Raw genomic sequence first — 9,791 nt, forward strand, 5'->3', positions numbered from 1 at the left:
TTGTGTGATTTGGACAATATTTTGGTGATGATGTGGAGGAGAGAGAAGATTTGGATAATCTTTATTTCTCCCTTTTTTTTTTTTTTTTCTTTTTTTTTTTTTTCTTCTCTTCTTGCGCAGGAACCCTTCCACAATTTTCATTGCTTCTAATTTGATGTGGAAATCCCCTCCATGCCCTTAGTGCTTTAAGTGAGTGAAAAGTAGAAAATCTTCAACAAAATTCTCTAAAAAAAACAACCATGAGATTCGAACTTGAGACCTTTTGGTGAGCAAGGAAATTTTGCACACCATAGCTCACCAACTACACTAGGTAGTTGTTGTTACCAAAAACGAATCTTCAATCATTTAAGGATGTGGTCCATCGATCCTTGTTGGCATTTGGAGTATTCCTTATGCCTCTGAGACAATTGCAAACAGGCTGGTTCTGCATCTCGGTTCAGTTCTGATCCATTATTCTTTTTCTGGCCTGAAAAGAATAATCACTTGTACAAGTAACCAAACGAATGCGTACTTTTAATTGGACACGTCCATTTTGCTCAGAATTTTGTCCTCTTCGCAACCATGAAAAGAAATAGGACCTCTTTACGTGTAAAATTGGAGATATAGCGTCCGATAGTCCTTAAGGCCTTAAAAATATAAAACCTGCAAAAAGAGAGTAAAACCCAAGGTAGCTCCATTCTAAATATGTAAAATGCATGTTTTACTACCCTAGATTTCACACATAAATGTGCTCATCAGAGACATTTTGAGAAGTTTTGAGGCAGCCTCTGCTTTGACTCAACCTAGAGAATAGTGTGCCAATAGCTGTAGGGAATGCTGATCGGAGTTGTTGGAAGGGGTGAGAAATCTGGGTGTGCTGTAGCTCTGATGCCATTTAATTATTTGGGCATTCCAATCAGGGCCAACAAGCCGTGCTTGGACAAGAGAGACCTGGAAACCAGGTTCTAGTCAATATCTAGAGTTTGTGGAATCCTATTTTGGAGAAAATGGAGGAAAGCGACTGTTTTGAAGAGGACTTTCCCTCCCATTTGGACGAAGAGATATCTACAGCTGTGGCATTTCTATTTTTCTGTCTGTGTTATCAGATGTCTGTATTAACTATGTTGGAAGGAACTTTAATTCTGTTGTCCACTGCATAGTTGATGGGTTTCTAGAAGCCAAAAGGATTGGGTTAAGAAAATGAGTTTAAAACCAGAACTGCAGTGAAGAACAAAGGACCAGATTCAAGAATTGGTAAATTGGTTAATAACTTGAAATCAGAGGCTCTGATATGGTTCGAAAATTGGTCTGAGTATTCTATTCAGATAAAGAACAGAATACCAGAACCTGAAGTCAGTCCAATGGTCTGTAAGAATCCTAGTTGAGATATGACTTTCCAAAACTAAGAATCGATATCAGTAATTGGAATGATCTCAGGACAGCAAATATATATACTTAGGTTAAGCCACGACAGTAGGAGAGCTCAGAATTAATATCAGAATAATAATCTGAGTGATGAAGTAAAACGGAATCCAATAGCAGTAACCAGATTTTAGGTAAACAAACCTGAGAACACAGAAATTCCAATAGTGACAGCCTGACAGGATTCTAATGTTCTGTGGCCAGATTCAGATTTTAAAACCACAGATAGGCATGGTCGTCAAGGCGTTAGTGTCTAGGTGCCTTGTTGGTATCAGCTTGCGTCCAGTACCCCCCCATCCAACGCCTTGGGTCTCCTAGCCACCGTGACAGCTATAGGTTCAGAACAGAATCTAACTGTAAGAATCAGAATTGAAATATCAGAAGTAAGAAACAAGAAACTAAGATTTCCAGAACTATAGTATGCGCAGGACTTGAAGAAAAGTTGGAACTTACTGACCTGGACAATGATGGATAGATTGAAGAATGAATGATTGATATGAACCAAGCATCTCACCTGGAACTAGGCTAAACATCCCATCAGCCATCTTCCGCATCACACCAAGGAGTAGTTGTACCCCACAACCATATTCTGAATCTCCCAGAACGTAAGAAGCAAAGCCAATCTCAAAATAGCAGTAAAAAGTCATTGGGAGTGTATACCGCTTCCCTTTTATTTATAAAAATCTTTTAGGAGCTGACATGCTGATCATAGGACTGACTAACAGCAATAGGAATAAACTTCTTCACAGATAATGAGATAAACCAGAAATCAGACTAACACCAGGACATCAAAACCGTAAGGTAGTGAAGAAGTCCTATTTGGACTGAAACCCTTGATTAAATAATTAAAGCAGACTTCAAATGAAAATGGAACTTATAAATCCTATTCCGGTTCTTACAACCAATAAACTAAGGAAAAATTAAAATGATAAGACTACTAGTTGATCACCCAAAATGAATGGACTTATGCTGAGTTATTGAGCCAGCAAGTTGAGTTAACTCAGAACCACAAGACTGGTTACTGAGTTAATTCCTTCCTCCGTACTTGAGAGTACGTTCCTTGATGCTGGTCTGCATCAGCAAAGCGTAGAACTTGTTTCTTCCATTTGGTGGAAGTAGCTCCCTTTGTTAATGGATTTAAATAGTAGGGAGGTCGTAGGAGTAGGTGATGTGTCAACTCTTTATTTATGCTAATGAAAATATGGATTATCCCTCCCACTACCACCCCCACACCCCCCCCCCCCCCAAAAAAAAACAAAAACTGTGATATGCTAACAAGAGAGTTGAAACTATCTAAATGCCCAGTCAGAGGAGTTTGTTATTGCAAATCTATGTTTGTTGCTTTTGTGGTTTTGATCCCTAACTAGTCAGTACATACTCTGGTGGGTTGGGATCCACTTTCTGTTAAGCCCCATCAAGTAGATTCCTCAGTCATATGTTTAAAATGGAAGAGATGTTCATCTTTTGTGCAGGGAATCTCACATACCCATTGAACAGCTTGTCGATTCCTTGCTGTTTGCTATGCAAAGAACACATGTAACACATGCAATGGAGACATGTCCTTCTCAGCTCAGTAATCTTTGTACAGATACAGGTCATTGTGACGAAAATTTTGAAAGGGAAAAAAATGGAGAAAAAGGGTTCCTACACACCCACTTTAGGAATCCATTTCCAGACGCCCACTACTTTATAGCCACATGGCTAAGAAAATTTGGGATTCTGACTGTTAGATAGATGGGGAAGTCCTTGGATGGGTCATCTGTCAAGTTCGTATGACTAACCATGTGTGGGGCTTTCCCCTTGTTTTTGAATGGTCTTTGCTGTTGAAACATTTCTGCAAAAAAAATGATCTTTTCAAATAACTGTGAAACCACTAGAGAAGTATGTGGGGAAATCAGATAGGTCTGAAATTTAAACATGACTAGGTGATGATGTAGAAAACATGTCCACTAAATTTGGGCCTTCTCAAGGCTGTGGATTGGTAGTTGTTGCCTTATTGGCACTTATAATGGGCATACAGGAAAGTGGTCCTACAAGGGGCATTTTGGAAATCCTGCCCCAAAATTCCAAAATTCATTTAGATACGAGAGAAAAAGAAAAAGTGAAACTATTTAATACATTTTATTGTTTTCAGATTATAAAATGTCAGAAAGTACTGCTGTTGTATACAAGTCACTTGAACATTTGTTGGACTCTTTTTCTTTTTGGATTAGCCTTAAGCCTTTTTCATCAATTGACATGCACTACTAGCTCCCTACCATCCTAATTTTTAAGCAGGCACAATCATAGGGAAAAGAAGAAGATTTTTGAGCAATTGATTTTTGTTGCCATTGTAATTAATGTTTACTTATTTTGGTATATACCACCACTCTTGAGTTTAAAGTTTTAGTAAGAGGCAATTTAGGATCTCTTTACTGCCTGTCTTTCATACCTTTGAGCCAACTAATCAGTATTCGCTTCTTTAATGACACCCCCCACCCCCCAACCCAAAAACATAAAAAAGAATCAATAATCACTTGAATATTTTTGCAGCAGTTTTTTTTTTACTCTTAATTGTGAGCAAAAATCACGTTGATTTTCAGATTAGTCCCATACAATTTTGCTACATCAGTTTTGCCTAGGTCATACTGGTTTGAATGTCTGACTTGAAGGAATGGCAGAGCTGACACCCACTTCTCCCTGTTTAAATCAAAACTTACGACTTAGATTTGGATCTGGGATTCTTTATTGTTATTTGCATGCAAAACTGACATAAAAGTAATCCTGATTCCTGTTTGCTTTAAATGGGCAAATATCATCATCTTGGCAGATGAAGGCCACTCTTGAGAAGAAGATGGAGGAAACTGCTAACGCCAACCCAAAATTGGCAATGCTGCAGAAGGTAACTGCTTTGCACTGTTTTCATTTTGCACCCCCCCCCCCTTTTCTTTTCTTGATTTCTTGCGCATTTATTTCTGAAGAAGATACTAGAAACTGAGTTTCATTGCTTCACTGACCAAGTAAAAAATGAGTACAACATAATATTACCTTGCTGAGAGTCACTATCAATTCTATATGAATTTCAGCATGATCTGCATGATTCTTAGAAAAGTATTTTTATCTGAGTTATTAATGATACTGCCATAAAGTTGGGTGACTGATGATGAACTATGTTACTAAAAAATCTGCTTCTGCTTACCACGTCATTAGGAAAATATTGGCTTGCTTGAGCGGGTGGAGTCCTTGCAACAAGAGTTAGAAGCAGAGAAGTTGAAGTGCAGCTTACGACAACTTAGATGATCATGAGGTGCAATATTAGCTTGCACATAATTCTATGAGAAACACCACTTCGAATCATGCGCATTCCTCACAATTCTTAGATTATCAACTGGTGGTCACTAAAGGATGTGCTTCTTGAGCATAATTTTCCATGGGTTTGTAGCCTTTATATTTCTCCCTGTATGTAATGTTCGGTTGAGGTAAGTGCGCTACAATTAATGCAGATTTTTCGTTCTGTACACAACTACTGCTTGGTGCTTCATGAGCCAGAGGTATTGAAGGAAGAAATGAAGTACCATTTTGCTGCTTGGTTCTCAAGAACATGAGTATCATTCTTTCATAATTTTGTTGGTCCTTTTTGTGTAACAGAATAAATGATAAATAAAAATAAAAAAACTTTCACTGTGAATCTACCATTGGTTTTGTACATCCAATGCCATGTAGATGGATTGTGGCTCTTTTCTCTGTTGAAATAGAATTATGGTTTATGAAATGGAATTTTAGTTCTGGGTTTATAGTGTGTATGTGTGTGTGTGTGTGTGTGTGTGTGAGAGAGAGAGAGAGTGAGAGAGATCTGGTACCAAGTGGAAGGTGCTCAAACAGAATTGAAAAAACATAGTCACTTATTAATGTTAAGCTTGGTTCCCACCTGGATTGGATCTCAGTGCTATCTTTCTTTCTTCAGAAGGAGATTTTCTTTGCCCTTTCTTCTCTTTTTTGGTCGATAATAAAGCCATCACTAGATGAAGCAGAGCAGACCTTCAGGTTATGATTCTCTTAGCAAGAGCATCACTGAGCCTGTAGGATCCCTATTAGCCCAAGGAGGCACCGACTTAATTAAACATGTTCCTGCTCAACAACCGGCGTTCTCATTACCATAATCCCTCTGGGGAATAGATTACGTTGATTACTACTACTTTTCCCCTCTTATAGAACATCTAATTAGTACTTCTTTCCCCCTACCTTGTGTACCAAGTCAATACTCAAGTGTATAGAGTTGGTTTTCATTAGATAGTGTTGAATCACGCTGAGCTGGGATGTTGTTCAATTCATGGAGAAATCTTGTTATGGTCTGCGAAAGAACTTCGCCATTGCTCGCTTGACTTGGCGTTGCTGTATCGTCAATGCTGCGATTCCCTTTAGAAGTCTACAGAATATAATGCAGGAGAAGGGGATCAAAAGGGTGAAAGTTCATTTTTCAGAATTGTTGCAGCCACTGGAATTACATAAACTACTATGTGAAGAATAGTTTTACATGATAAAATGAACAAGGCTGTAACAGTATTAACTCATGAATTTCATTAAAAAAAAAAAAATACAATATTAATTCTATTATATTGGGTTATTTCCACATCCCTTACATGGATGATGATGGTTGGAGAGAGAGAGAGAGAAGTCAAAAATGACTCGGAATGGATTGACAGTATGAATGTATGCAATTGAATGATTGTCATTTAATGTTGACGTACAATAAAGAGTGGCAGGAAGAACCTTCCCTGCTGAAACTAATGAGAGTTATGTCTTGTATCCTGTGATTTGGGTTGTGGGTTGTCTTCATGGAATGTCACACTTTTGAAAGCGAGTCAAGCGAGAAAACAGAGGACGCGCTAGCGCGCTCCGGCTTTCTTTGCATGCTTGGAGAGGACAGCAAGTGAGGCAAGCGGAGTGAGGCTGCTGCTTCAGCAATCCACACTTGCCTTTCAGCTCTTTCACCGGAAGCTCCATTAGTGACCAAAGGGTCATTTGGGGTAATATCGAAAATTGTATCTCTTCGTTTTTCTTTTATTGGAGGATTATTAGGATTACGTGGAATTCTTTGTAAACATAGAGGTGTGAGAAAGAGAGCTCGTAGCCATTTTCTCCATGGTTAATAAAGACTGCTCTCATCTCTCCATGGATGTGGGCACTTTGACAAACAACACATATCCTTGAGTTGTTGATATGCAACAAATAGTATAATAAGAACTTACAGATGATATATACCTTTCGCCGCCGCGGTGGTTTAATTCTGGCATCCATCATCTCAATCAGTTCATCAAACTGGAAAAACAAACAAGTGAACAACAGCCCACATAACCTAATCAGCTCTTAAGTTATATCCATATCTTTGAAGAAAGAACCAGAAATCATAGAACACCTCAATCATATCATATCATGTACTAAACACATATTTCACAGGCATACACTTACCTGCTTCACCATCTTTTCGAACTTCATTGAACACTGATACTGCCTCTTGTCATCATCATCTTCTCCTACTACCCTAGACATTATTCCTCCTCTTTTTCTTCTTCTTCTCCTGCTGTCTTGGATTCTAATGGGGAATGCAAAGGATGCCTATCTATTGAGAGTTGATAGGAGAGGGTGAATTTATGGCGGACGAATGCATGGATTTTGAATGGGATAAGTGTTGCCTTAGAGGACTGAAATGGTGCGAAAAAAAACGAGATGAGAGAGAACTACAACTGCTTTGGGGAGAAATTAATCATGAGTTCCATATAACTGAATAAGATAACGTACAACCAGGTGGTGAGGTTCATGGCATGGAATGTGAGATGGCTTGAGTTTGAATCTACATAAGCATCGTGGGAATCATTTTCCCTAAAAATATATAAACAATAAATAATAGAAATAGTAAGGATTATGATAATAACATAAATATTTTTAGTTTAATCAAATATAGTTACATTGAGTTATCACCTTTCGGACTACATAATTAAGGCAATGTATAATTACGAAATGGACGTACAATGCATTAACTTTTTTTCATTACCAATTATGTGAAGGCAAAACAATAGTCCGCACTATTCTCACGAAAGGGTCAGAGTTGAGTTCCTCTGCGCGTAGGTTAACATACATATATGGGTTAGATGCCAACACATGTCCCACTTGCTGCTATTTAAAGGGTGAAGAGAGCTATTTATGGAAACAAAAGAAACAAGTATTGGCACCTAACCCATATGAGGAGGCAAACATGCGTGCAAAAGATCTGAACTCAGAGGGTCATAGCATATAAAACCCCACCAGATGCAATTAATTAGGGGTCCTTGAACTCCTAGACTCCCCTTGCTCGTTTGGAATTTGAGGCTTGACTTGTCCTATTTTATAAAACTTTTTTCATGATTTTTATTTTTATTTTTCTGCGCGATCAGGAATTTGATTTGAAGAGGGCCCTTTCTGGCTGTGGACTTATGATGGACTGTACGTGGATGGTCCAAGGGCACTGGATCTCATTAAGACGATGCTCTTGGAACATCGACCACAGACCAGAGCTTTTTAAATCCATGAAGGTGTGCTCCGTCCAGGGTATGATATACCTTATAGCTTCACAGTTACAAGTAATTTCCCCATTACTTTTAAGTCTTTCATATCCATTTTTTATTTGCATTACAATTGTGGGATTTCAAAAAAATGGACTTCATCAGTTTTCAAGCTTCTCATTACCCACAGGAGTCCCATACTCCCATTACCATTAAAACCTTCTTTGGTAAGGTAAATATTTGCAAAATAATACTTGCGCCAAGGGCAGGTATCGCAATGCCCTCCGACAGCGACGGTGAAAACACGTAACTCCAAATACCGTACACTGGTTTGAAGGTCCTCCACTCCTCCTTGAGCTTCAACTCTTGTCTACTTAGTTTTTTGAATGGTCCCTTACTGTCCAAACATTTTCGCATAGACTCTCTCCCTCTGTCTGTCACACACACACACACACAAACACAAATAAGAGGTTTATAAATGAACCAATTTTCTTATTCCAGAGAACAACCTCAAATGGTTTGTCGTGAGATCTCTTGCCAAAATGCAAGATATATTTCAAGTACTTTCTATTGTATGAAAATCTGACCCAATTCACAAAATATACACAAGTAGAATGATCAAAATCTCAGTTGTTGTGATGAGACAAAGCAAAACTTTCCTGAGATCACACAAAAACACAAATGCTCATGAAAATATTGTGTTCTCCCTAATTTTCACCGGGATGCCAGTGACCAGAAGTTCAAGAGAAAAGATGGTGAGACAGTGAACCAGCTGAGGAAGGCCATTGCTGTTGCAGTCTCAAACCTTGCACAATGGTTATCCGCACAATCATTCAAATCATTTCCAATAAGCACTGTGATTCCAGAAGATGCACAGGCAGCAGCAAATATAAGTGTAGACGTGATCTAATGAGAAGAAGATCCAGAATTAAGCCAGGAAAGGCAATGCCAAAGGAGAAAGTAACAACCACATACGCATATACCTACATCTCTTGATAACTTTAACATATCTAAGGAGAGGGATAGGCACACACCCAGCATGCAGTAAAAGCTAGCGGGCTGACACCAATGGGGGCGCAGGAAGGGCAATGGAGTCATTTCAAAGAGGGGAATAAAGAGACACAGACAGCAGGCACTAGCTTGCAGTGCGCGGGAAGTGTGCCCAGCCTTTTCCATATATATCTATAACCAAAAATATGAGTATCTACTAGGTTTGCCTTGTACTCAATGAAGGTTAAAAGTGACAGTTTTTACCAACTTAAAAAGGCAATAAATATATGCACATAGAAACTACATACTTATGTCTCAAATCAATTTATTTTCTTACTGTAGAAATTTATAAATTATGGGGGTTCGTACAAGAGACCTGGATTCATAACCTCTCTTCACCTGCTAAAAAAACCTGACGTTCAGATCTTCCTATCTCAAAAACAAAAATCTATGCTTCCTCTGTTACTTTTAGACTGTCCACTCCAAAATTTTAGTCCATTTCAAAATTTTAATGCATGACTTTCGGTTGTTTTCCCATTTTACCTATAGCCACACTCAAATGAACTTGGATTCCAAATTAAAATTGAGTATTAAGAAAATAATTTATAGAAAGTGAGAAGTCCTTAAAATGTGTGCTTTTCAAAATGGACAGTCCCTGATGAACATAAGAGGAAAGAAGAATACATGCCTACAAGATGTCTTGAACTTGGAAAAAGTATTTCTCGCTTTTAACTCTATAAATAGAAAGTAGCTGATTAAAGGTATCTCTCAAGGCCCCATTTGGAAAGCAATGTGTGTGTGGTGGGAGAGTTTGGGGAGTGGGTCCCACATGTGGTGGGGTGAGACAAAAGTAAAAGGATTGGGGGGGGGGGGGGGGGGGGG

The 9,791-nt window shown here is 38.6% G+C and overlaps 2 protein-coding genes across 3 annotated transcripts in view; one reads left to right on the forward strand and one right to left on the reverse strand.

Annotated features, from left to right (window-relative positions):
- LOC122058434 overlaps positions 1-5,068 on the forward strand; it is an 8,667-nt gene extending 3,599 nt beyond the window's left edge. Inside the window, exons 3-4 of the mRNA XM_042621116.1 lie at positions 4,211-4,282; positions 4,591-5,068. Of these exons, the coding sequence (XP_042477050.1) occupies positions 4,211-4,282; positions 4,591-4,680 (162 nt within the window). The 3' untranslated portion in view covers positions 4,681-5,068. The remainder of the gene's footprint in view (positions 1-4,210; positions 4,283-4,590) is intronic.
- A 3,322-nt stretch (positions 5,069-8,390) lies between these two features.
- LOC122058435 (CASP-like protein 5A1) overlaps positions 8,391-9,791 on the reverse strand; it is an 11,719-nt gene continuing 10,318 nt past the window's right edge. For both annotated transcript variants that reach the window (XM_042621118.1, XM_042621117.1), the window contains one exon: positions 8,391-8,825. In XM_042621118.1, the coding sequence (XP_042477052.1) occupies positions 8,634-8,825 (192 nt within the window). In that variant the 3' untranslated portion in view covers positions 8,391-8,633. The remainder of the gene's footprint in view (positions 8,826-9,791) is intronic.

Source organism: Macadamia integrifolia, chromosome 12 (assembly GCF_013358625.1).
Source record: "Macadamia integrifolia cultivar HAES 741 chromosome 12, SCU_Mint_v3, whole genome shotgun sequence".
In the NCBI taxonomy this organism is placed as follows: Eukaryota; Viridiplantae; Streptophyta; class Magnoliopsida; order Proteales; family Proteaceae; genus Macadamia; species Macadamia integrifolia.